At 39.7% G+C, this 26,560-nt stretch overlaps 1 protein-coding gene across 1 annotated transcript in view; it reads left to right on the top strand.

Moving 5' to 3' along the window:
* The window catches only part of TMEM187 (transmembrane protein 187), a 6,946-nt gene extending 664 nt beyond the window's left edge, over positions 1 to 6,282 (top strand). The window contains 5 exon segments of the mRNA XM_044682898.1: positions 5 to 202; positions 427 to 499; positions 501 to 536; positions 1,450 to 1,516; positions 5,354 to 6,282. Of these exon segments, the coding sequence (XP_044538833.1) occupies positions 5 to 202; positions 427 to 499; positions 501 to 536; positions 1,450 to 1,516; positions 5,354 to 6,157 (1,178 nt within the window). The 3' untranslated portion in view covers positions 6,158 to 6,282.
* Positions 6,283 to 26,560: the final 20,278 nt, after the last annotated feature.

Here is a 26,560-nt window from a genome sequence, read left to right as displayed (position 1 = left end):
CTAGGGGCCAGCGATAAGGGCTGGCTGGGGCAAAGGTTAGGGAAGAACCTTGAACCCCAGCCTGCCTGCGTAGGGAGGCGAGGTTTGGAGAGCACCGAAGAGAAACTGTCTGTCAATCTAGCCTTAGAAAAGACCGTCCCATTAAAGCCAGAGGTGAAGAACGGTAGCCGACTCCAGGGGTCCAAGGAGCTGGGCTCCGGAGGTATTTGAGGCCAGGATGGTTGCTGGATTGGCCAGAGCACTCCGAATATTGAGCTTCTGATTGGTGCTTTGTGGAATTGAGGGCCTTGAACTAGATTGACGGGGAGCCTTCCAAGCTCCAAGTCCAGTACCCCAGGCTCTATACCCCTTCTCCCTTAAACCTGCCATAACTAACAGTTGCCAAGTCAAATTTCTCTCACTTTTCTCTTTTCTTCTTGCACTTAGGGGCCAGGTTGTTTGGGGTTACTTTGATTGCTTCAGCAACAAAGGAATCAAAAGAGACTACATACCTGGCTGAGTCTCTGCTCTATCTCAGGAAACTTCTTTACCAGCAGGCAAGATTGAGTTTGGGGGCTTCAGGGACAGCCCAGGACACCCCCACCCCTCCCCCATTCCTAGAACTTAAGGTTTCGCTTCATTTGTCTGGTTTGGTCTTCAGCCTCTAAGGCTATCCTCTTCTGGAGGTGGTCAAGGGACTGTTCCTTTAGTAAGAACCAGATTGACAGGATGAGTGGAACCACTCTGTGATTGATTCAGTACCTCGGGTTCATTTAATGAATTAATTTATTTTTTCATTTTTACTTTCCAGCTTAGTAATGACTCTTAGATAGGAGAGGATAGGAGACTAGGCAAATAGAGTTAAGTGACTAGCCACACAGCTAGGAAGTGTCTGAGGTCAGATTTGAACTCAGATCCTCCCACTCCAGGCCTGGTGCTCTATCCACTGAGCCACCCAGCTGCCCCCTTACTTTAGTACATTTTCAGGATGAGGTCTCTTCTCTGTTAAAATGGGACTATAGAATACAAGACTGAGTGCTGCTGGGAGGTTAAAAAACAGAGTAGACATATTTAGGCACAGAAAACCATAGGAAGAAAAATGAGGATGTGATGAAATCTAAGAACCTGGGGGGGGGCATTTCAGCTGGAGTGATGTCTTTACTGGGGACTTGGGGACCATTTCCTGGACAAAAATGGAGGGGACTTTTTTCAGATGGTTTGATGGCCAAAAGATGGCTCTGTCAAACCCTAGTGAAGAATTTCAAGTGTCTAGCAGAGGACAGAATGAGGAAATATAAAGTGGTCATCTTAACAGACATCTGAACTATGAGGATGGTTAGGAAAAAAGCCTAAGGAAGAGGCTGTTTGAACAGGCTCTATCTCAGATTCCCCATGTTTAAAAAATGCAACTAATAATACAATAGAAATATGACTTACTGGAATCTTTCACGGGAATTTTTTTTCTTTTAGGGTAAAGAGGCAACTGAGAAAAGAACCATCTTCCTTCATGAATTTGTTTAAGAGTCTAACTTACAGGGTCAGTACTGCCCAGCCCAGTCTTTTTTTTTTTTTTTTTTTTACCCTCAGTAGCAATAGTCTTCTGTAGTAATTGTTGACAATGATAATAATGATGACTGAGACTCTGCAAAATTTTGAATCCTTAAAACAAAATATTCAAGATATTACTAAAGCATGAAGAAATTAAATTTTAAATATTTTTAACTTTGGTCAAAGCCCAAAATGATCTTTATACAGATTTTCTAGAAATGAGTATTCAACTCCATTCTTTTCTTCTACCTCTGGAAGGCTGAATAAATACATTCCTCATGTTAGCAGAAGATGAAAAAAAAATCATCTCTGTTCTTTTCTCTTATTTGTTTCAGTTAAGTATGTTTTTCTCTGTTGGATATTTTCCTGGCCCAAGCCACCTCCATATTAAGGAACTTCTAACGTTACCTTTTTGGAATTTTGTCCAGGAAAGATAGGCCTGTGTTTCCTGTTTTGTTCTCCAGTGACAAAGGGGGAAAAAAACAAGCCAGTTGTCAATGAAGCAAAGCCGAGGATTTCTTGCTTTGGTTTCATGGAGCCAGGATAAGGGAATGGCAGTCTAGAGGCTTCCTAGGCTTACAGCGATTGGTTCTCTTGATTACCAGTGTGTCAGTGTTTGCTTTGTAGAATGTCAGGAGACCAATGCAAACACAGACCTTTTCTTTCATTAGGCAGACAGTAACTTGATATTTACTTTATTCCGGTTTTATATACTTTGGCTACATCTATGGTGAAGTCTCAGCATCTCTTACATGGGCTGCTTGCTGCTTTTATGTACAGGAAACTGCTTAAGCAGCCAGCTCTCCACGTAGTCATCCTGTGTTTGCTGTAGCTTCTGTAGGAGTAATCTAAATTTCAGTGTTGGCCATAATGGGTATGGGCAGTCCTGATATGAACAGGATTGCTCTCTCCAATCCCAAAGGAGGGAGCTTGAACTCCCCAGCCATTTTGAGCTTTGTGAGCTTTGAAAAACAGAAATACATTAGAGGATTTGATTCCTAAATGGATTTCACTTACTTTGGGTGATAGCCTGGCTCCCTCCCCAAAGAATAACTCTTTTTAGCAGACCCCCGATGCCTGAATTGCTTTTTTCACTTAGTTGTTTTCCTGTCTGAAATTCTCCCAACAAGAGATTCATTTGGGTAAAAAAGCATCCTTAAAAAAATCATAACTCTGGAAAGGTTAAAGAGGTGATATATTCACATTGAGGAAATGGAAATTTTGATAGTGGGGCAGGGAAAGAAGATAAGTGATCTTGAAGTTCAGAGTAATTTGTGAAGGAAGGTTGGTCTGAGTGGGATGCTGTAACACGGGACTTTCCTGGGCTGTTGTCAAAAATTTCATGTATGTTTCTGTGTATATCTATGCATATATAGTATGTGTGTGTGTTGTGTATGTGTGGCTATAAATTTTTTAACCAGTAGAACAGGTAACTAGAAGACCATGAGCTTGATGGAGGTAAAAAAAGAAAGCCATTTTAGATGACATCGGCAAGAAGCTGATAAAGCATCTGAAAAAGTAAAGCCTGGGTATCATGAGAGGAGAAACCAGTGCTAAATATTTTGTGTAGGTTTAGTTTCATTTTTGCTTCATTTACAGTTAGGAAAAAGCTAGCAGTTACCAAGACTGAGATGTGCCGCAGATGCATGTGGGCCTTTAACGTCAAGTTTATTTTTTAAATTTTATTTTATCATTTTTTTATTTTAATAACAAATTTCCACCTAAGTGTTCCAAAGTTATATGATCCAAATTGTCTCCCTCCCTCCTCCCTGAGCTGACAAGCAATCTGGGTTATACATGTCTTAGCACACAAAACAAATTTCCATATTATTCATGTTTGTAAAGTGAATAATCTTTTAAAAGCAAAACCCCCAAACACATATCCAAATAAACAAGTGACAAATCATATGTTTTCATCTGCATTCCAGCTCCACCAGTCCTTTCTCTGGAGGTAGAGAGCATTCTTCTTAATAAGCCCCTCAGAATTGTCCTGGATCATTGTATTGCTGTTAGTGGCTAAGTCTATCACACTTGATCATCCCGTGATATTGCGGTAACTGTGCACAATGTTCTCCTGGTTCTGCTCATTTCACTCTGCATCGGTTCATGGAGGTCTTTCCATTTCTTTCTGAAATCATCCTGTTCATCATTCCTTATAGCACAATAGTATTCCATCACCATCATATACCATAGTTTGTTCAGCCATTCCCCAATTGATAGACATCCCTTTAGTTTCCAGTTCTTTGCCACCACAAAAAGCACTGCTATAGATATTTTTGTACAAACAGGTCCTTTCCTTTTTTTTTTTTTTTTAAATCTCTTTGTGATACAGACCTAGTAGTGGTATTGCTGGATCAAAGGGTATATGTATTCTTTTATAGTTCTTTGGGCATAATTCTAATTTGTCCTCTAGTGGGATCAGTTCACAACTCTACCAGCAATGCATTAGTGTCCCAATTTTGTCACATTCCCTGCAACATTTGTACTTTACTGTCATATTGACCAATCTGCTAAGTGTAAGGTTCGGTCATTTTCTTTTATTTCTTTTATTTTTTTAAACCCTAATATCTTTATATATACCCTTCTATATTAATTTTATTTGTTACAAGGCTAGGCAATGGGGGTTAAGTGACTTGCCCAGGGTCACACAGCTAGGAAGTGGCTGAGGCCAGATTTGAACCTAGGACCTCCCATCTCAAGGCCTGGCTCTCAATCCACTGAGCCATCCAGCTGCCCCCCTCAGTCATTTTCATTTGCATTTCTCTAATCAAGAAGGATCTAGAACATTTTTTCATGTGATTATTGATAGCTTTGATTTCTTTATCTGAAAACTGCTTATTCATATTCTTTGACCATTTGTCAATTGGAGAATGACTTGGATTCTTATAAATTTGACTTAGTTCTTCATATATTTAAGAAATAAGACCTTTATCAGAGAAATTTGTTACAAAATTTTTCCCAGTTGTTTCCCTTCTCATCTTGGTTGCATTGGTATTGTTTGTACAAAACCTTTTTAATTTAATATAATTAAAGTTATTCATTTTATATCTTGTAATGTTCTCTATCTCGTTTGGTCTTAATTTCTCCCCTTCTCCATAGATCTAACAGGTAGAGAGACATTATGTTACTCACAATATCAATCTTTCTGTTTAATCATATACCCATTTTGACCTTTAGAGAGTGTGAGATACTGATCTATGCCTAGTTTCTGCCATACTGTTTTCTAGTTTTCCCAGCAGTTTTTGTTAAATAGTGGGTTCTTATCCCCAAAGCTGGGATCTTTGGGTTTATCAAATACTAGCTTGCTGAGGTCATTTACTCCAAGTCTATTCCATTGATCCACCCTTCTAGCTCTTAGGCAGTACCAGATTATTTTGATGCTTACTGCTTTATAGCACTGTTTAAGATCTGGCATTGCTAGGCCACCATCTTTCACATTTTTTTCCCCATTAGTTCCCTTGATATTCTTGACCTTTGTTCTTTCTGATGAATTTTGTTATTATTTTTTCTAGTTCTACAAAATCGTTTTTGGTGGTTTGATTGGTATGGCACCGAGTAAGTAAATTAATTTAGGTAGGATTGTTATTTTTATAGCATCAGCTTTAAAGTAATAACTTTTAAGTGGGGAGGAAATGTTCTGTCTTGGCACCAAGCAGTTGCCACAGCTTCTGCCTGTGAGAAAACTCCAAAGGTGCCGTTTATTCAAGTCTTTCTCCGGCAGGTTTAATCATAGGGGTATTTCAGACTGAGCTTTTGATCTTAATTCAGAAAGGATCAGCAACGGTTTCTCTTTGACTAATAAGGATGTGCATGATTGTCATTCCAGATGAAGGTCCAGTGTTCCCTGGCTTTGATCCACGTGCTTCTTGCAGCCAGTGTGTGCATTATTACCGTCTACATGGGACTGTTTGACAACATTTTCACTGAAGTGGGCTATGAGTACTATGCTGAGGTTCCAGTTCATACCTTCCCATCCTTTATAGCTATGCCTTTTAATTCTCTCATTAACCTGGGCTACCTGCTTTTGGGATGGTACTGGTTGCAGAGAAATAAGAAACTTATGGGAAATAGGGAAGATCTGAGACAAATCCGTTACCTGAAAGATGTCTTTGCTGGCATGGCCTTGCTCTATGGTCCCATTCAATGGATACGTATCTGGACCCAGACACACAACTCTGCTGTTCTAGATCAATGGTTTACTTTGGCCATTTTTGCTTGGCCAGTGGTCTGGTGCCGCTATCTGGAGAATGGCTGGCATCCCTGGTCATTCTTTTGTATCGAGTTTATCTCTCTGGCCAGTTATTGCCTCACCTTGTTCCACCATCTTGGATTTGATGTAGCCTTAGCATGTCATATTTTTGTTGCTATATGGAGTGCCCTACATGTGCACCGCCATTATGGAGATATTGTCTCTGCCACATACATCATTCTGGCTATAATATCTTGCCTGGGCTTTATTGTCCTTAAGCTGGGTGACCACTGGCTTTCTCAGTGGCTGTTCTTCCAGGAGCTGACTGGACACTTCTGGTCCAAAATTTGTGACATCTTACAGTTCCATTTTGCCTTTCTCTTCCTGACACACTTCAAGAGTCCACATAGACGGCGCATTCTTGTGGGAAAGAGTATTTAAGTGGGCCAAAAAAAGCAGTTGCTGTCTTGTTTTAATGCATATAATTGAAAAACAACAGTGTTCCAGTTAAATGAACATCCATCTCTGTTTACGTTCAAATCATCTTCCTTGTTTTAAATGGCCATTAAAATGAAATTTGTGCATTATTTAAAAAGGCTCTTCTTTACCACAAATGACACTAGATGACGGGTGGATCTTCTTAACAAGTGAAGAACAAAATAGCATCAGCACACTTTCACGTTTACTGGAAATATACAAACGTCTACTTCTGTGAGGAATATATGGGCCCAATTCACGCAAATCTGTTCAACCTGACAGACATTTATTAAGGCTAAGCATGCAGGATACTGTTTGAAGGGCTGGGGATCCTAAAAAAATGAGCTAGTTCTTGCCGTCAGGGACCTTTGTGAGTAATGAGGTATGGGTGGGCTCTTAGGCCATCCTCACATACCTCCCCTGAAAACTAACCATAAATCAGGGAGGGCGAGAATTAGGCATTTTTTAACCTCCCTCTCACAGAAGGCTCTGGACATACTGGAGGGACCCAGTAACTGTTGGCTGCAAAGATGAGTGGATGGGTAAATAGAAGCTCCATCAACAGCGTGGAGCAGTCATGTTGGAGACAGAGGTGAGGCTGTGGGTGGGAGAGGTGATAGATCAAGTAATTGTGGTTTAAGATTTGGGAGATGGGACGGTTGAACAACTTTCAGTTGCCCCAAACTGGAAATTCCAACCACTTGAGTGCCGAAGCATGTGGCAGACACAAACTAGGCTTTGCAGAAATGCAGATGAGAGAGGTTTCAACATTCCCCTTCCCCTGCCGAGACCAAACTTTTTTGAGCATGAACCCCAAAGATGTCTATACTTACAAACTACATAGGTGTCCCACTGTCCTGATAATTCTATACATTACGAAGCACACTTTCAATGGGCGAGGTGAATGCTATTTGAGCGTAAAGTCAATCGACTTTATTCATTGGAGTGTAATTAGTGTAATCAGTTCAGAAGTGTCACTTTGGTGGTGGAGTGGAGTAGGGGCAGACAAGATCTAACACCTGACCGGATATGTAGGGGTGGGGACACAGGAGTGGAGGACACCACCAAAGTTATCCGTCTAGACCAGTGATTCCCAAAGTGGGTGCTGCAGCCATCCAGGGAGACGGTGATGGCCACGGGTGCATTTGGAGGCAGTGATAGTATGTGACAGGGGGCGCTAAGTCATATTTTTTCTGGAAAGGGGGCGGTAGGCCAAAAAAGTCTGGGAATCACTGAGAGATGACTGAAGGATCGGCATACCAGGGACAATATACTAGGGCAACTTGGGAGAGGCTAGTTTCATGGGGAAAGATACTGTCATGAGATGTAGGGTGTGTGGCAACCCATTCATGCCTGCTAAGTCAGCCAGGAGATGACCTGGAGGACAGAGTGAGGGTATTTTCCCAATGACATCTATGCGGCAGCTGGGAGTGCCAGGGGAAGTTAGAAGCTTGTGCAGCCTAGGGAATTGGGGAAATGGGGGAAGATAAGGGTTGGTCCTTCCCCCACCCTCCCCTCCTGGGATGAGAGCCATCTTCCTAGCCTCTGGTTGATCATATAGCCCCAGTCAGCCCTTGGCTCTCACTTGGTATACAGATGGTATAAATGACCACTGGAAAGTTAAAGCAGTTTTCCACTGACTATCCTCACGACTCACTTCCTCCTCCCTCCCCTGACTAATGGTGACAACCTATTTTTTTTTCCTTTTTGGCAGTCAAGGAAGGAATAATCAGCCAACTAACTTAAATTTCCTTCCCGTGTTAGGCACTGAAGACACAAGTAAAAGCAAACAAACAGAAGAAATAATGCCTATGGGCATACATTCTAGTTGGATGTATGGGTTGGAGTTGGGAGGGACTGGAAGGCCTGGAGACTGGTTTGGAGGGTGTTGGAATAATCTAGGCAAGAAGTGTTGAGGGCCTGAGCTAAAATGGTAGTTTTGAGTGGAGAGCCATCAAGTCAACAAGCATTTATTAAGCCAGGCCCTCGTGCTTAGCATTGGGAATACAAATAGAAGCGAGCCCTCCAGGAGATTCCATCCTAATGGGGAAAGACAGCATATAAAGGGGTGAGAGGAGGATACTTGACTGGGTTCTTAGTGGTGAAATCTTGAATGGTCAAGAATGGGTCTATGATGGGATGCCAGTATGTCACCATACTAATTATCCAGCATGGGAGAGAGTAATAATCTGAGCTCCCCACCAGGTGGCATTCATTAGACCAGTTGCTTCCTCAATTCTCTGGCAAAATGCTTGGGATAGGCTTCCAAAAGATTGCAAGATCAGAGGATCCTGGATATCAGAGGGAGCTTAGCCTACAAATGCCTAAATTGCTTCCCCACAGGCACAGCAGTCCACTTTGAGTAGGATCACTGAGTAGTCAAGACTCATGCTGGCTAGATTTGGAATTTAGCTAGAAGCAAAGACTGGTAAAGTAGAATATTGGTAAAAATAAGTATATGAAATATATGAAATGTATGGCTTTAGAGCCTCTATGCTAGATCCAGACTGAGATTCTCAACCTACTGTGTCCAAATAGTTTATTGACCATAATGAAATAGGAAGGAAGATCAAGTGCTCCTACATGGAGTCATTTGCCTCTAGCCATCTCCCCTTACCCCATCCCCAGTGAGAAAATTCCCAAACCTTATGTAAAGAATGAGAAAGGAGGAGTCTGGGAGCCCAGTTCTAAGTCAAAGACTATATCAGAGGAAGTCTGGAAGAAAGGTGAGAGATAATTGTCCTCCCTGCCTTGCTAAAACCATCAATGGCATTCTAACTGCCAATTCTAAATGGGGATGGGGAGGAGGGGAGGTCATGGCTTACGCACTCCTTTTTCCTAATGTTGGAAGGAGACCGGGAGACCAAACATGAGGGGAACCAGCAGTCACTGCAAACACCAAAAATCGGGATATTAGGTGCTTTCACGCTTTTATTTTTCCTTCATAACAGGATAAAACAGCCTAAGCACCTCCATCCCTGGCCATTCCTAGCCCCACCAAAGGGTCCCTTACCAGGCTGGAGCCACTAGTGAGGAGAACAAAGCAGGCTACTGGTCACTGGTAAGGTCTAGGGGCTACTAGCCAGAAGGAGGGAGGATGGGCTAGGAAGCCAGAAAGGATCTGTCCAAGACCCACTTGCAAGAGAGCCCAAGCTCACTGGGGGGCCAGATCCAGGTGAGTAGCCAGTGGTGGCTTAGATGAGAGGCAGCACTGGGTGGGGCTAGGGCCTACCAAAGCAGAGCTGTCAATATTGGCCTTTTCCCTTCCATCTTTCCAATGAAAATTCCTAGGAGGTAGGCCAAGAACACACATACACAGTGAAGTCTCCACCTCCTCATTCTTTTTCTCTGAGGACCCAGAGCCCATCATTATAAGCTGCTCTTTCTGCTTCTCCAGGAACAGCATCTGGGGCTCTGGAGGAGTTTTCTTGGCCCCAGGCATGCTCCTACCTACTTCTGGCTGAGAGTGATATACTTTTTGAGAGTTGGAGGAGGAGTCTGTTTTCTGAGCCAAACAAGACTTCTTGTAACCTGCAGAGACAGACCTCAGCTATGACCCAGCTACAAGAACCTTGCCACAGAACAGCCCATGACCATCATGAGAATCTTTAAAGATGTCACTGGATGGCTGTGGGGATTCCACAGACTACCATGTCATAAGCTTCAAAGATGATTGAGAGGCTCTGAGAGAGGAAGTTGTATTCCATGAAGGGATGGAGTTCCAGGACACCCTGTAGGGTGGCTGCAACTTAGCAGAAGCAATGGGGGACAATGTCCTGATGGACCAGCATGTAGCCAGTAAAAGTCGTTCTGCTACTCTAGACTAGGGATGCATCTTACCTCTAGGTAGATGTTTTGGGGAGATCCAGCGATGGGCCAGAGGCAGGGCCCATAGGCACCAAAGTTAGATGGGCAGAAGGCCCTCCTCCTTAGAGGGCAATCCAAGCTTTGTGGGTGAGGGGCGGGAATCACCTGGCTAGATGGTGACTACACTGCATAGGATCCCCCATGAGGGTGGCTTCAAAGAAAGAGCAAAAACCATAGGGTGGGTACATCATTCTTCACTGCCCAACACCAGGCACATTGGAGAGTGTGGTGACCATTGGAACCGTGTGGATCAGAAAGGGAGGTGCAAAACTCCACACCTCTTTTAGCCTCTGGGGCCAGGAGGGTTCTGAACACATATCACTGCAGAGATGGCCTTGGAGAAGAGGCAAGAAAATCCAGCTCCCTCTTGTTTCTGCCTAATTGGGGGGCCCTGGGAGTACAATTTTGCATATACTGCTAGATGGAGTTGGCATTTGGTTTTGGGGAGGAATATATTTGCAAATGAAGTATTGTAAAAGACTAAGATTTTAGCCAGAATAAAAGAAAAGTGTTCTTCCCCTTATTAATAGTCGGTATTTATGGAACGCTTTAAGCTTTCCAAAATAATCTACATGCATTATCTCCTTTGAGCCTCGTGGCCTCCCTGAGAATGGGTACTAGAGTTATCATCCTTTCTAAAAAAGTGAGGAAACTGAGGCTCAGTGCCTTGCTCACTGTCACAGAGCTAGTAAGTGTCTCAAGTGGGATTTGAACCTAGTTGCTTTTTTCATGTCTAGCACACTAGCCCCCTTTTTCTGTTCTTTTTCACATTCACTTGTGAGAAAGCAAAAATCAAGGATCAGAGGGTCAACAGGTGAGGAAGACTAGATTTGGAGTTTGAAGAACCTGAGTTCAAATCCAAGCTGTATTACTTACTCGCTGTGTAACCTTGGTTAAGTCATTTCCTCCCTTTGGCTGTTTTTCTGTTCACTTATGCCCAATTCTTTCCCCTCCTTGTGGACCATATCACACCAATACCGCCCATGGGGTTTTCTTGACAAAGAAACTGGAGTGGTTTGCTGTTTCCTTTTCCATTAGATAAAGGCAAATGTGGTTAAGTGACATGCTCACAGCTAGGGAGTGTCTGAGGTTGGGTTTGAACTCAGATTTTCCTGATTCCAGGCTCAGTGCTCTAGCCACTGAGCTACCTACCTACCCCTTTGGGCTACAGACCTACTCTATAAAATTTTTTTTCCTTAGATGATTGCTAAAGTTTCTTCTAGCTCCAAGAACCCATCTATATTAATAGCTACCTCTATGCATTTATAATCCAGGATTCCGGTGAAAGGAATGTAATTACTCTATAGTCAGGGGAACTGGGTTCAAATCCTATTCTGCTACTTATCACCTGAGTGACCTGGATCAAGTCCCTCCCCTTCCCTGGGCCTCATGGGATCATGTGATCAGAGGTTTTGAGCTTAAAAAAAACCTTAGAGATCATCTAGTCCATCCCCCTCATTTTACAAGTAAGGAAACCAGGGCCCAAAGTGGTGATGGGATTTGGTCAACATCATTTAGGTACTGAGTAGCAAAAATAGAATTCAAATCCAGACTCTTGAACTCCAAATCCATATATTTTCTTTTCTTTTTTACCTTCCATCTTAGAGTCAATACCGTGTACTGTCCAAGGCAGGAGAGCAGTAAGGGCTAAGCAATGGGAGTTAAGTGACTTGCCCAGGGTCACATAGCTAGGAAGTGTCTGAGGGCAGATCTGCAATATATTGTCCATTGTACCACACTGTGGCCTCCTCCTCTGTAAACCAAGGGTTAGATCAGATGATTTCTAAGGGCCCTTCCTCTCCAAAGCCTGTGGACTCATGCTTCCTACCTTTAACCTGGATTAACAAATCACCATCACTCTGCAGTTTTAGGTCCAATGATGACTCTTCCCAGTGAAGAAATGTGTGCCCATTTTTCAGAGTTTTTCAAAAGTAGGAAAAAGTTTGAAAAACTGGACTACAGAGACCCGACATTTTGCTTTTATTATTTGTTAAAGATGGCATCCATTAGGGACTCAAAGTCTCTCGCAGTCCTCATCTTTAGCTTTATAGTTATCCAGATAGGCCTGCTGGTGCAGGAGCCTCCCAAAACACAGGTTGAAAAAGCTACAGACACTCCCCAGGGGCAAAGATAGAGGGGTTCACATCAAAACAGCCGGCCATAAAAATAAAGGATAGGCAAGAAATGCTCCCGTGTCTAATCCCTGAAGAAGTGCTCTGGGCAGCTTTTTCCTAGCAAGCGCAAGGGGTTCAAAGACCATTCTCCAGTTGGGAGGCCCTTCCATTGCAATTTCTCCCAGATAGTCTTGAAAGCAGCCCTTCTCCATATGCGACAAACCCAGGACCAACAAGTGTGCTTTTAATCCCTCTAAGTGATTTCTGAAGCATTCTTCTGGAGCCCAGAACAGCTGCCACCCATTAGGACCTTAGGACTTTTTCAAAAACCTGGCTGATGAAGAACCACTGTTGGCCTGAGAAGAGAAAGCTCTTCTTCTCTGGTTGGGGGCAAGGTCAGAGCCAAGACAAAGTTCCTTATAGGCTGTTTGAGAGAATTATGGAAACATCTGCAAGAATTCCCAGCCTACAATGATAGCAGGAATTCTCTTCTTGGAGGACTGTGACAAGTCAGACTCTCAACCTCATGACCGATAATTGCTTGGCTAGCTGGGAAAATGAGGCTGTTCAGTGATGCCCAATATTGGATGGTAGGATTTAAGCCTGAGAGGCCAGGAAGTCTACTCTCTTCATCTTGCAGATGGAGATCAGAGAGGCCAAAAGACCTGCCTTGTCACACAGGAGGTGAGTGTCAGAGGCAAGATTTCATCCCAAGTCCCTGGACCCTTGGATCCTGGATTTAGAGCTGAAAGAGATCTTAGAGATTGTCCAGGCTAGTCCCTACATTTTACAGAAGAGGAAACTGAGGCCAAGAGTTTGTTTTATGCAATTGCCAGAGGCAAGATCCTCTGACTCCAAATCTAGGGCTCCCTCCTTCCAAATTTGAGGAAGTCTGAAGTTTTCCCTTTTCCCCTTTGGGACACTGTCAAGGCTACAATGTACTCTTTCTAAACAGTTAGCAAACTTAATCATTTCAGAAAGGGATTTCTTCCTCATTTTTAAAATTCTTTTTCAAAGACCAGCATCCATCTTTTCTTTCCCATTGGCTGCTTTTCCCTGGACTACCCTGTGACCCCATCCTCTGGCCAGTTTAGTTCCTCTCCTTTCTCTCCTAAGAGTATAAACTAGCTCCTTCTGTCTGCTGCCTCCCTACTCTGTGGGACTTTCCTAACTGTATAATCAGAATCAGAATTGCAGAAGACCCAAACCCCCTTAGGGTGTCTGAAGCACCCTCCAATCTGCATCTGGTCTGGGATGATGGTATGACATCTCCCAGAGATGCTTTCCCAGTTTGCCTTGGCTATGAAATGGCATGGAGGAACATTTAACTGGAGCATAGATGGAAAGAACCCTAGATTTGGGGTCAAAGGAACCACAGGTGACCTGTGTGACCTTAGGAAAGTCATTCACCCTTCTCTGGGCTTCATTTTTTCTTCTATAAAATGGGCAGCCCAGAAACAAAGGTCAGCTTTGAGGGACAGACTCAGGGATGGTAGTGCCATCTGCTGTGGGGTTAGACCTGGGGAAAGAGAAAGAGGAAAGTTTGCACACCGTTATCTGCTTTTTTTAACCCTTTTACTTCCACCTTAGAATCAATACTATGTATTGGTTACAAGGCAGAAAAGTGGCAAGGGATAGGCAATGACGGTTAAATGACTTGCCCAGGGTCACACATCTACGTCTGAGGTCAAATTTGAACCCAGGACTTCCACACTCCAGGCTTGGTTCTCTAGCTACTGAGTCACTTAGCTGTCACCTGCACAACTTTACCTTGTGGCCAAAGCCCAAAGGGGGAATAAGGAACAGCAGGAGTGGAAGACCTTCACTGTGGGCAGCAGAGGGAACAGTGCTCAATGGCCTGGTCTTTAAATCTGAAACCCTTCTGGCCTCTCTCTGCAGATGCCCAGGCTGGAGACAAATGCCTCTTTCTCTCCATGTGTGTGGCAGTTCAGGCAGCAGAGTTGTACAAGAGCAGAAGGGAGTGTACCTGGCAAACTTAGCCTCTGCCCCATCCTGAAGTGTGTAAATGAATAGGGGTGTTGACAGCTGGCCCGCATTTGAGAAGTATTTTGAAGCATAGATACTGACCTTAAAATAGAGAAACCAACCTAGCCTTCAGCCATATGCAGTATCAGAGCCATGTCTGTCCCAGTTATTAATAGACAGTTAGGCATGCCCAGTTCTCACTCATCCTTAAAAAACTTCTCTCTTGATCCTCAGGCTATCCTCTTATAAAATAGGGCCACTCATTGCAGCAATTTGAAGAATGGCCCTCTCTGTGAGTTTGAGGAATTTTTCAAATGAGAAAGAGAATTAATCAGTCTGTTCTACCCATTTTGCTTCCAATATATAGCTATGAAGACCTCTGCAAAGGATTGATTTGGTAGTAACAACTTATCTGAGGAAAAGGGAAAGTCCATGAACAAGACTTCTATACTCAGATGAGATTTATGAAAATGTATTTTGTGTATCTGACCAAGGCCTTAGGAGGGTTGTTGTGGGAGAGGTTCTCTGGGCCTTCCAAATCTGCATGGAGATGGTGATGGTGGATGTGGCACCTCTCCAAGATGGTTTCCCAGCTTTCCCTTTTTGGACAGGAAAAGTTCCATTTCAGTTGTTGATCAAGGATGCACCTTCCTTTTTCCTACATTCCAGAATGGTGATCCATAGGGAGCTAGAAGTTATCTGTTACCTTTGCTTCCAGATTATTTAGATTTGGAGAGCTCAGTAATTAGTTGAGGCAGAGATACTTGGATTAGGGTAGGGCACATCAATTCAAGATCTGTTTACAAAGGAGATATGAAGGATCTTAACTTCTATCCCAGATACAATGGAACCATTTGGATACAGATGGACCCTTACCTACCTAAAAAATTAGAATTGGGGAGATGGGAAAAACCTACCCCTCCATTTTAGGGGTTAAAGAAAAATAAATTAAGAAGCAATTAAAATCACCTACTTATCACCTACTTAGTTAACAGATATAAGCATAAGACTTTTTAGGGAATTCTACTTCTAACTCACCAGGTCATTGCCTAGGGTGGTGATGGTGAACCTACTGCAGGCTGGTCTCCCACAATCAGTGACTATTGGACAGAGTCTGTGGCATCCACAGTCCTGACTACTCCAGTTTACCTTATGGAAGACCAGCAGGGCCATTCCAATATCAACTGTTTACTCACACCTCCCTCTGTCCTATTGTTCAGCTCCCTGCCTGTGGTGAGAACCAATTTCCTTGATTTTCTTTTTTTTATAAATTTTTTTCTATTTTAGAAAAATTTTCTATGGTTACATGATTCATGTTCTTACTTTCTCCTTCACCCCCTCAACACCCCCCCCCATAGCCGATGCACATTTCCACTGGTTTTAACAGGTGTCATCTATCAAGACCTATTTCCATATTATTGATAGTTGCATTGATGTGGTCTACATTCCCAATCATGTCCACATCAACCCATGTGTTCAAGCAGTTGTTTTTCTTCTGTGTTTCCACTCCTGTAGTTCTTCCTCTGAATGTGGGTAGTGTTCTTTTCCATAAATCCCTAAGAATTGTCCTGGGTCATTGCATTGCTGCTAGTACAGAAATCCATTACATTCGATTTTACCGCAGTGTATCAGTCTCTGTGTACAATGTTCTTCTGGCTCTGCTCCTTTCACTCTGCATCAATTCCTGGAGGTCATTCCAGTTCACATGGAGTCCCTCCAGTTATTTATTCCTTTGAGCACAATAGTTTTCTATCACTAACAGATACCACAATTTGTTCAGCCATTCCCCAATTGAAGGGCATACCCTTGTTTTCCTGTTTTTTGCTACCACAAAAAGCGTGGTTATAAATATTTTTGTACAAGTCTTTTTATCTATGATCTCTTTGGGGTACAAACCCAGCAATGGTATGGCTGGATCAAAGGGCAGGCAGTCTTTTAGAGTTCTTTTGGCATAGTTCCAAATTGCCATCCAGAATGGTTGATCAGTTCACAACTCCACCAGTAATGCATTAACGTCCCAATTTTGGCACATCCCCTCCAGCATTTATTACTCTTCCCTGCTATCATTTTAGCCAGTCTGCTAGGGGTGAGGTGGTACCTCAGAGTTGTTTTGATTTGCATTTCTCTAATTATTAGAGATTTAGAACACTTTCTCATGGGCTTATTGCTGGTTTTTATTTCTTTATCTGAAAATTGCTTGTTCATGTCCCTTGCCCATGTATCAATTGGGGAATGGCTTGATTTTTTATACAATTGATTTAGTTCCTTGTATATTTGAGTAATTAGACCTCTATCAGAGTTTTTTGTTATAAAGATTTTTTTTCCCAGTTTGTTGTTTCCCTTCTGATTTTGGTTGCATTGTTTTTGTTTGTACAAAAACCTTTTTAATTTAATATAATCAAAATCATTTATTTTACATTTTGTAATTTTTTCTAACTCTTGCTTGGTTTTAAAATCTTTCCTTTCCCAGAGATCTGACAAGTATACTATTTTGTGTTCACTTAATTTACTTACAGTTTCCTTCTTTATATTCAAGTCATTTACCCATTCTGAATTTATCTTGGTGTAGGGTGTGAGATGTTGATCTAAACCTAATCTCTCCCATATTGTTTTCCAATTTTCCCAGCAGTTTTTGTCAAATAGTGTATTTTTGTCCCAAAAGTTGGGCTCTTTGGGTTTATCATACACTGTCTTGCTGATGCCACTTACCCCAAGTCTATTTCTCTGATCCTCCCTTCTGTCTCTTAGCCAGTACCATACTGTTTTGATGATCGCTGCTTTATAGTATAGTTTAATATCTGGTACTGCTAGGCCACCTTCCTTCATGTTTTTTTTTTCATTATTTCCCTTTATATTCTTGATCTTTTGTTCTTCCAAATGAACTTTGTTATAGTTTTTTTCTAATTCAGTAAAAAAGTTTTTTGTTAGTTTGATAGGTATGGCATTAAATGAGTAAATTAATTTGGGAAGAATGGTCATTTTTATTATGTTAGCTCATCCTACCCATGAGCAATCAATATTTTTCCAATTGTTTAGATCTAGTTTTAATTGTTTGGAAAGTGTTTTGTAGTAGTGTTCATATAATTCCTGTGTTTGTTTTGGTATATATATTCCTAAGTATCTTATATTGTCTAGGGTGATTTTAAATGGTGTTTCTCTTTCTAACTCTTGCTGCTGGGATGTGTTGGAAATATATAGAAATGCTGATGATTTATGTGCATTTATTTTGTATCCTACAACTTTGCTAAAGTTGTTGATTATTTCCACTAGCTTTTTAGTTGATTCTCTAGGATTTTTTAAGTAGACCATCATGTCACCTGCAAAGAGTGACAATTTGGTCTCCTCATTTCCTATTTTAATACCTTCAATTTCTTTTTCTTCTCTAATGGCTACTGCTAGTGTTTCTAGTACAATGTTAAATAATGGAGGTGATAATGGGCATCCTTGTTTCACCCCTGATCTTATTGGGAAGGCTTCTAATTTATCCCCATTGCATATGATGCTTGTTGATGGTTTTAGACATATATTGTTTATTATTTTTAGGAAAGATCCTTCTATTCCTATACTTTCTAGTGTTTTCAATAGGAATGGATGTTGTATTTTGTCAAAGGCTTTTTTCAGCATCTATTGAGATAATCATGTGGTTTTTGTTTGTTAGCTTGTTGATATAGTCAATTATGTGGATGGTTTTCCTAATGTTGAGTCATCCTTGCATTCCTGGTATAAATCCCACCTGATCATGGTGGATGATCTTCTTAATTACTTGCTGGAGTCTCTTTGCTAGTATTCTATTTAAGATTTTTGCATCTATGTTCATTAGGGAGATTGGTCTATAGTTTTCTTTCTTTGTTTTTGATCTACCTGGCTTTGGAATCAGTACCATACTTGTGTCATAAGAGGAATTTGGTAGGACTCCTTCTTTGCTTATTATATCATATCATTTGTATAGTATTGGGATTAGTTGTTCTTTGAATGTTTGATAGAATTTACTTGTGAATCCATCAGGCCCTGGTGATTTTTTCTTAGGGTGTTCTTTGATGGCTTGTTCAATTTCTTTTTCTGATATGGGATTATTTAAGTATTCTATTTCTTCCACTGTTAATCTAGGCAATTTATATTTTTGTAAATACTCATCTATATCACCTAGACTGCTATATTTATTGCCATATAATTGGGCAAAATAGTTTTTAATGATTGCCTTAATTTCCTCTTCATTAGAGGTGAGGTCTCCCTTTTCATCTTTGATACTATTAATTTGGTTTTCTTTTTTCCTTTTTTTATTAGATTTACCAGTACTTTGTCTATTTTATCTGTTTTTTTCAAAATACCAGCTTCTAGTCTTATTTATTACTTCAATAGTTCTTTTACTTTTGATTTTATTAAGTTCTCCTTTGATTTTTAGTATTTCTAATTTGGTTTTCATTTGGGGATTTTTAATTTGTTCATTTTCTAGTTTTTTAAGTTGCATGCCCAGTTCATTAATCTCTGCCTTCCCTAATTTGTTAATATATGCACTTAGTGATATAAATTTTCCCCTTAGAACTGCTTTGGCTGCATCCCATAGGTTTTGGTAAGAAGTCTCATCATTGTCATTGTCTTCAATGAAATTATTAATTGTTTCTATGATTTGCTCTTTCACTAAATTATTTTGGAGAATCATATTATTTAATTTCCAATTAGTTTTTGGTTTGCCTCCCCATGTATTCTTACTAATAACTATTTTTATTGCATTATGACCTGATAAGGTTGCATTTATTATTTCTGCTTTTTTTGCATTTGTTTGCCATGTTTCTATGCCCTAGTACATGGTCTATCTTTGTGAATGTTCCATGTGCTGCTGAAAAGAAGGTGTATTCCTTTTTGTCCCTATTTATTTTTCTCCATATATCTATTAACTAATTTTTCTAGGATTTCATTCACCCCTCTTATCTCTTTCTTATTTATTTTTTGGTTTGATTTATCTAGATCTGATAGGGGAAGGTTGAGGTCACCCACTAGTATAGTTTTGCTATCTATTTCATCCTTGAGCTCCACTATCTTCTCCTTTAGAAATTTGGATGCTATACCGTTTGGTGCATACATGTTGAGTACTGATATTTCTTCATTTTTTTATACTGCATTTTATTATCAATTTCCTTGATGCTAAGTGAGAGACTGGATCTGAATCTAAGCCTCTTTTTCACCCTAGAGGCTAATCACAATTTCAGGATAAAAGGATATGGCATGGGCACTGTAGGTGCTTCTTTGATCCCTGTTAGAAAGCTGACTGAATGGTTTATCAGTGCAGCAGGGGACAATGAAGTGGCAGGTAGAGGTAGAGCTAGAAGCATTACTGAGGCTAGATAGGAAGCTGTGGTTGGGGAGCAGAGTTGGGGGAGGGGCACCAAACTGGGAGCAGGTTTCTTTGCTTTTTAGGTAGATCCCTTTATGCAGCAAATTTCCTTCCTTCCTTTCTTCCTTCCTTCCTTCCTTTCTTCCTTCCTTCCTTCCTTCCTTCCTTCCTTTCTTCCCTCCCTCTCTTCCTCCCTTTCCTTCCTTCCTTCCATTCTTCCTTCCTTCCATCCTTCTTTCCTTCCTTCCTTCCTTTCTCTCTTTCTCTCTTTCTTTCCTTATCTTCCATCTCAGAATCTATGTATTGGTTCCAAGGCAGAGAGCAATAAGGGCTAGGTGAGTGGGTTAAGTGACTTGCCTAGGGTCACCCAGCTAGTAAGTGCCAGAGGCCAGATTTGATTCATAACAAGTTAAGGAAATATTAAGATTTCCATTTCACAAGTAAGGCTAGATTTAAGCAACCTCCTCACAGTCATGCTGTAACCCCAGTCCTGAGGATACTTCATAGGCACGTCATAGGGCTAGGATTCAAACACAAGATTCCCAGTTCCAAATTCTGTGCTGTTCTCCACTCCAGGACTTCTCCAATCTCACTGCTACCACACTAGTCTAGCCAGATCTTTATCACTTTATATCTGAACTTTTATACATTTTCCATCTTTCTGCTTCATCTCATATAATACTGCCAAAATAAACTTCCTAAAACAGTTTTCTTTTCTCTTTGATTGTTTAAAATGTTCTCTTATTTTTGTTGATTCCTTTTGCTTTCATATCACTTTCTTTTCCAAATATATCCTTCACCAGTCCCGCCCAATGAGTCATCCTTTGTAATAAAGTTTAAAAAAAAAAAAAAAGGAACAAGAAAAAAAACACATTTAGCAAGATTAAGCAGGATATTGACTACATGTAAAACATTTCCCAAATCGAGTTCCCCACCTCTGCAATGAAGGATGGGTGGTATTTCTTACTTCTCTTGAGCCCATGACTAGTTATTATAATTACGTAGTATTCTTTTTAGAACTTTACCTTCCAATTGTGCGTTGGCTAAGGGGTATTAGAGGGGCTTGGGGGAGAGGGAAAGAACATGAAATATGTAACTAGGGGAAAATATTCAAAATAAAAATTAAAAAAAAAAGAACTTTACCTTCCATCTTACAGTCAATACTGTGTATTGGTTCTGAGGCAGAAGAGCCTTCAGGACACGGCAATGGGGGTGAAGTGACTTGCCCAAGTTCACATTCTTTTTTTTTTTAAGCATTATTGTAGTGTATATTATTTTCCTGGTTCTGCATATTTCTGCTTACATCAATTCATGTCTTCACGGTTTTCTCTGAATCCTTTCCTTTTATCAAAATAATATTCTATCACATTTGTACCACGATTTGTTCAGCAATGCCCCAATAGAATAAATTCACAAATAAAATATTTATTGATTACTATGTTCCAGGTGGCGAAGTGGATTGAGATACAGACCTGGAGTCAGAAAGACATGAGTTCAAGTCTAGCCTCAGACATTCTTTATTGTTGTTTTACTGAATTTTATTTTTTTAATTACATGTAAAAACAATTTTGACAATTGTTTTCTGATATTTTTCAATTCAGATTCTCTCCCTGCCCTCCTGTCTCCCTGAAGCAGAAAATAGTCTGATATAGATTATAGCAGTGATTTTATGTAATACATATTTCCCTATGTTGTAACTGAAGATACATACCACACATACAATAAAAAACTCATGAAGGAAATAAAGTGGAAGATAACATGCTTCAATCAGATTCTCACAGTTCCTTCTTTGGCTATGGGAAGCATGTTTTGTTTTTCCAAGTAAATTTTTTTTTAATCCTTTCCTTCTATCTTAAAATCGATACTACCAAGTATCAGTTCCAAGGCAGAAGAGTGGTAAGGGCTAGGCAGTAGGGGTTAAATGACTTGTCCAAGGTCACATAGCAGGGAAGTATCTCAGGTCAAATTTGAACCCAGAACCTCCTCTTTCTTTCTGTCTTTCTATCCACTGAATCACCTAGCTTTCCCTTTTTCCAAGGAATTTTGTTATTATTTTCTCGAGTTCTATAAAGTATCTCCATGGTAATTTGATTAGTTTAGCATTAAAAGTATAAATTGACTTTGTTAGTATTGCCATTTTTCTCACATAGGCATGGCTTACTCATGGGCCCTGAATGCTCTTCCAGCTATTTAAATTATTCGTTATTTCGTTAAGGAGCATTTTGTAATTGAATCTATGCAAGTCGTTTGTATGTCTTTGTAGATTGGTGCCCAGGTATTTTATGCATTTTGTAGTTATTTGGAATGAAATTTCCCTTTCTATTATTGTTTCTTAGGTTTTGTTTTAATTATATAGAAATATAAATTAACTTTTTAGGTTTTATTTTGTATCCTGTAACTTTACCAAAACTATTGTCTCAATTTATATATTTACCAATTCCCTAGGATTTCCTGAGTAATAAACAAATAAGGATAGTTTTATTTCTTCTTTATCTGACTTTTTGCTTTTAATTTCATTCTCTTGTTTAATTGCTATTGCTAGCATTTCTAGAACTATTTCAAATAATAGTGAGAAGAAGGGGGCGTCCTTGCTCTACTATCATATTTATTGGAAAAGTTTTGAGCATATCCGCATTGTATACAATAGTTCCTTTTCATTTTAGATTTTTAAATGATATTAAAAAGGTCTCTCTACTTTACTACTAGTTGCAATACAATACTCCAGGACATTCCTGAAGGACTTATGGGAAAGAATGCTATCCACATTGAGAGAAAGAACTCTGGGAGTAGAAACGCAAAAGAAAAACTTATGACATATCACTTATCACTTGTTTATATGGATATACGATTTGAGGTTTTAGCTCTATGGTAAAAATGAATAATGTGGAGATAGGTATCAAGTGATAACATTTATACAGCTCAGTGGAATTGCTTATCGGCTCTGGGAGCAGGGAGGGAAAGAAAATGAATCATGTAAATATGGAAAAATATTTTTAAAAATTAAAAAATTAAATTAAATGTTAAAAAAGGTCCCTCTGCACCTTTATGTTGTAAAAATTTTAGCAGAAAAGAATGTTGTAATTTGTCAAAGGCCTTTTCTACCTTTACCTATTGGGATCATCATGAAGTTTGGGATTTTTTGTTTTTTAATATGATTTTGTTGTTTGTTTTCCTTATGCTGAACTGCCATTGCATCCTTAGTATAAATCCAACTTGGTTATAATAAATGATTTGGACGAATCATTGTAGTCTGTTTGATGAGATTTTGTTGAAAATTCTGGGGTCAATATTCATCAATAATATTGGCCTATAGTTTTCCTTCTGTGTTTTATCTCTCTCTTGGTCTAGGTATTAGGATTATGTCTCATAAAAGGATTCTGGCAGTATACTTTCTTTCTCAATTTTGGAGAATAATTTGTAAATTATGGATACTAATTGTTCTTTAAAAGTTTGATAGAATTTTCTTTTGAATTCAGGAGGACTGGGAGATTTTTCCTTTGGTAGATCCTTTACATTTAGTTCAATTTCCTTTTCTGAGATTGGGTTATTTTAGACCTCTATTTCGTCTTCTGATAGTTTGGACATTTTATTTTATTTTATTTTATTTTATTTTTTTAAAGGTTTAACAAGTCTATCTTTTTTTCTATTTATATATATGTGTGTGTATATATATATATATATATACATACACCAATTACATATAATAACAAATTTCCACACAAGTTTTCCTAAATTATATGATCAAATTTTTCTCTCTCCCTCCCTTCCCTTCCCTATTATGGTTCTGGTAGGTAATTTGATCTGGGTTATACATGTATTATCATCAAAACATTTCCATATTGTTCGTTTTTATAATTGAGTACTCTCATAAAACTAAAACCTCAAAATGCAAACTCAAATAAACAATTTTTTAAATTGTATGCTTTCTTTTGCATTCTGACTAGTTTGGGTATTTTCTATTTTTGAAGGTATTCCTCTTTTTTTGTATTTTAAGTTTTGATTGCATATAAGTGTACATAATATGTTCTAAATATTCGTTTTATTTTTTCTGGGTTCATTGTGACTTTACCTTGTTCATTTGTTATTTAGTTGATTTGTTTTTCCGCTCTTTTATTTTTAATCAGATTAGCTAAAGTTTGATCTGTTAGTATTTTCAAAGAATCAACTTTTAGTTTTATTTATCATTTCAATGGTTTTTCGTTTCCAATTTATCTACTTTTCTAATTTTCAATATCTCTTCTTTTGTGCTCATTTTTGGCTTATCTGTTACCTTTCTAATTAAAAATGTATATTCAGTTTATTAGTGCTCTCTTTTCCTGTTTTGTTAATATATGTAGTAGGGATGGGACTTTAATCCTAAGGACTACTTTAGCGGAGTCTCAGAAATATGGCATGTAATTTCATCATGATAATTTTCTTTCATATGTTTACCATTTCTTTGATTTGTTCTCTGACCCACACATAATTTAGGATTTCATATCTTTCCAGTTAGGTCAGTGTTTTTTTTTGTTTTTGATTCCTAAACTTGACTATTTTTATTGCACTATTGTCTATAAAGTGTGTATTTACTAATTCTTTTCATGGTAATTTGCAAAATCTCTGTGTCCTATTTTATGGTCAGTTTTTGTAAAAGTTTCATGTGATGCTGAAAAATATGTACATTCTTTAGCAATCTCCTTTTTGAAGACAATGTAATTAGTCTTTTAACTCTAGTTTCTCCAGCAATTTGGTCAGTTTCATATTTTCCATTTTGTTTGTCTTTCTGTTAGACTTTTCCAAAACAGAGAGGGTTACTACAGTCTCCTGCAACCTGTGTCTCATGAGTGCAAGTTTTCTAATGTACACGAAAGTATCCCTTGTTTCTAAAGATTTTCTCACCGTCATTACATTTATGCTATTTCTCTCCATATTTTTTCCTGATGGGCACTAAGGTCTCCACTTGCCTTGAAAGCTTTTCCACATTCATTAGGTCCAGTTTCTTTTCAGTATGAATTCTTTTATGTACACTCAGACAATCTCTGTTTCTGGTAGTTTTCTCACATTCATGACACTGCATTTTGAGACTTCCCTCTTGGCTGAAAGTTTTCCCACATGCAGTATTCTTTTGGAACCTCACTCTAGTATAGGTCCTCTGATGATAAAGAAAAGATGCTTTATCTGAGAATTCTCTGCTACTATCATTACATTTATAGGGCATCTTTCTGGTGTGAATTCTCTTGTGTTGTATAAGCTGTCCCCGACCAAAGGCTTTCCTATATTCATTAGTCAATATGGTTTCTTTTCAGTGTGAATTCTCTAATGTTCGCTAAGGTTTCTCAGTTGTCTAGAGAGTTTCCCTCATTTATTATTACCTTCAAGGGTTTCTCTCAGAGTACCTTTGTTTTCACTAAAGTATCTCGAACATTCATTATACTTATCTGGTATTTTTCTGGTGTTGATTATTGCTGATACTGGTATGTTGATATTCTCTGGTGTTGATTAAGGTGACCTTTTGGCTAAACTTTTACAGGGTACAAAAGTACAGAGGACTTTTCCAGGGCTTTTCTCTTGTATGAATGTTTTGATATTGAATAAGATATGCCTTACTCCTGTTCCCACTCCCACATATGGTGCATTCAAAGATTTCTTTCCAGTATAGATCTTCTGATATACAATAAGGCATGATCTGCTCCCAAAGGCTTTCCTACTGTGATCACATTTAAGATGTTTTCTTCCAGAATGTATTCTGATACTGAAAAAGATCTGAGTGATAATTGAGAGGCTTCTTGGATTTGAAATTTACAAAGTTTCTTCCCTGAGATAATCTGTCTGTTTTGGAACAAGAACTAATACTAATTAATTGAAATCTCAGAAGTATTATGGATCTTTTTTGTTTATTTTGGTTTAATTTTTCCTGAATTATAGGTGAAAACAGTTTCCAACATTAAAAAAAATCCTTCTCTTCCATCTTAGAATCAATACACTGTATTGGTTCCAAGGCAGAAAAGTGGTAAGGGGTAGGCAATGGGGGTTAAGAGACTTGCCCAGGGTCATACAGCTAGAAAGTGTCTGAGGTCAGATTTGAATGTAGGACCTCCTAACTCTAGGCCTAACTCTCAATCCACTGAGCCACCCAGCTGCGCCCATTTCCAGCATTTTGAAAGAATTTGGAGTCTCAAATTGTTCCCTTCTCTCACCACCCCTTTCCCCCCATCCTGCTGAGATGGTAAGCAATCAGAAGTTTTATCCTCAGGGACCCTCAACTCGATAACTAGAAGTTATTTTGTGATCGACTAAAACTTTTTGGGACCCTCTCTCATGATGTTGCCTCTCCAAACTGACTCTTAAATCCCAGTCTTCTGGTAACTTGGAATCCTGTTGGCATTCTTCGGATGTCTCTGCTTGCATGATTATCCTATCAAAATGCCCTGCTTTGAAGCCAACTGTTCAAATCTGGTCTTCCGAATGAATAATAGAATCTTGGCCAATGCTTCTCAAGGCTTCTTTCTCTCTTATCTGTGATGCTTCTCTCATCAGCAAGGAGATCACATGAGGTTTGGGGGCCAAAGGCCTCCAATGTAGGCAAAGTTCTGATGGTTCTACCTCAACACATCGTTGGACAAGACTTTCTGAGCTGGCTCCAAGTGCCCCACTTCTCCCAGGTGAAGTCTTCAGCCATATCCTGGAATGTCACTGATCTGGCTTTCCTCATGCCTCACCCCCAGCTCCTCCTGGACACACCTGGGGACCAAACTGGTCTCCCACACCTGCATCTACATCTGCCCTGGTGCAACCACTGCCACCTCTAAGAACCACCAAGATCCACCACTGCCTCCCTGCTGTCAGTGCCAGGCACATTCATTCTGTTTCAAGATTGAACCTAAACTGCTAGGGCAGTGCTGGGCCAACTTTTTACAGAGGGAGCCAAAGGAAAGGAAATGCTCCTCTGTCAGTCTGTTTCTAAGGTGACTCTTTCCAAGTTTCATTGTAGTGTATCCTACTCCTTGTATTCGTCAGACTAGGAAGTATGTCGCTGAGCAGGATAGAACATTTCAGGGGGCCCCATCTGGCCCGCGGGCTGTAGTTTGC

The sequence above is a fragment of the Gracilinanus agilis genome, chromosome X (genome assembly GCF_016433145.1).
Source record: "Gracilinanus agilis isolate LMUSP501 chromosome X, AgileGrace, whole genome shotgun sequence".
Classification (NCBI taxonomy): domain Eukaryota; kingdom Metazoa; phylum Chordata; class Mammalia; order Didelphimorphia; family Didelphidae; genus Gracilinanus; species Gracilinanus agilis.
The sequence above is the reverse complement of the archived record's forward strand: the minus strand, read 5'-3'. Positions and strand labels throughout refer to the sequence as shown.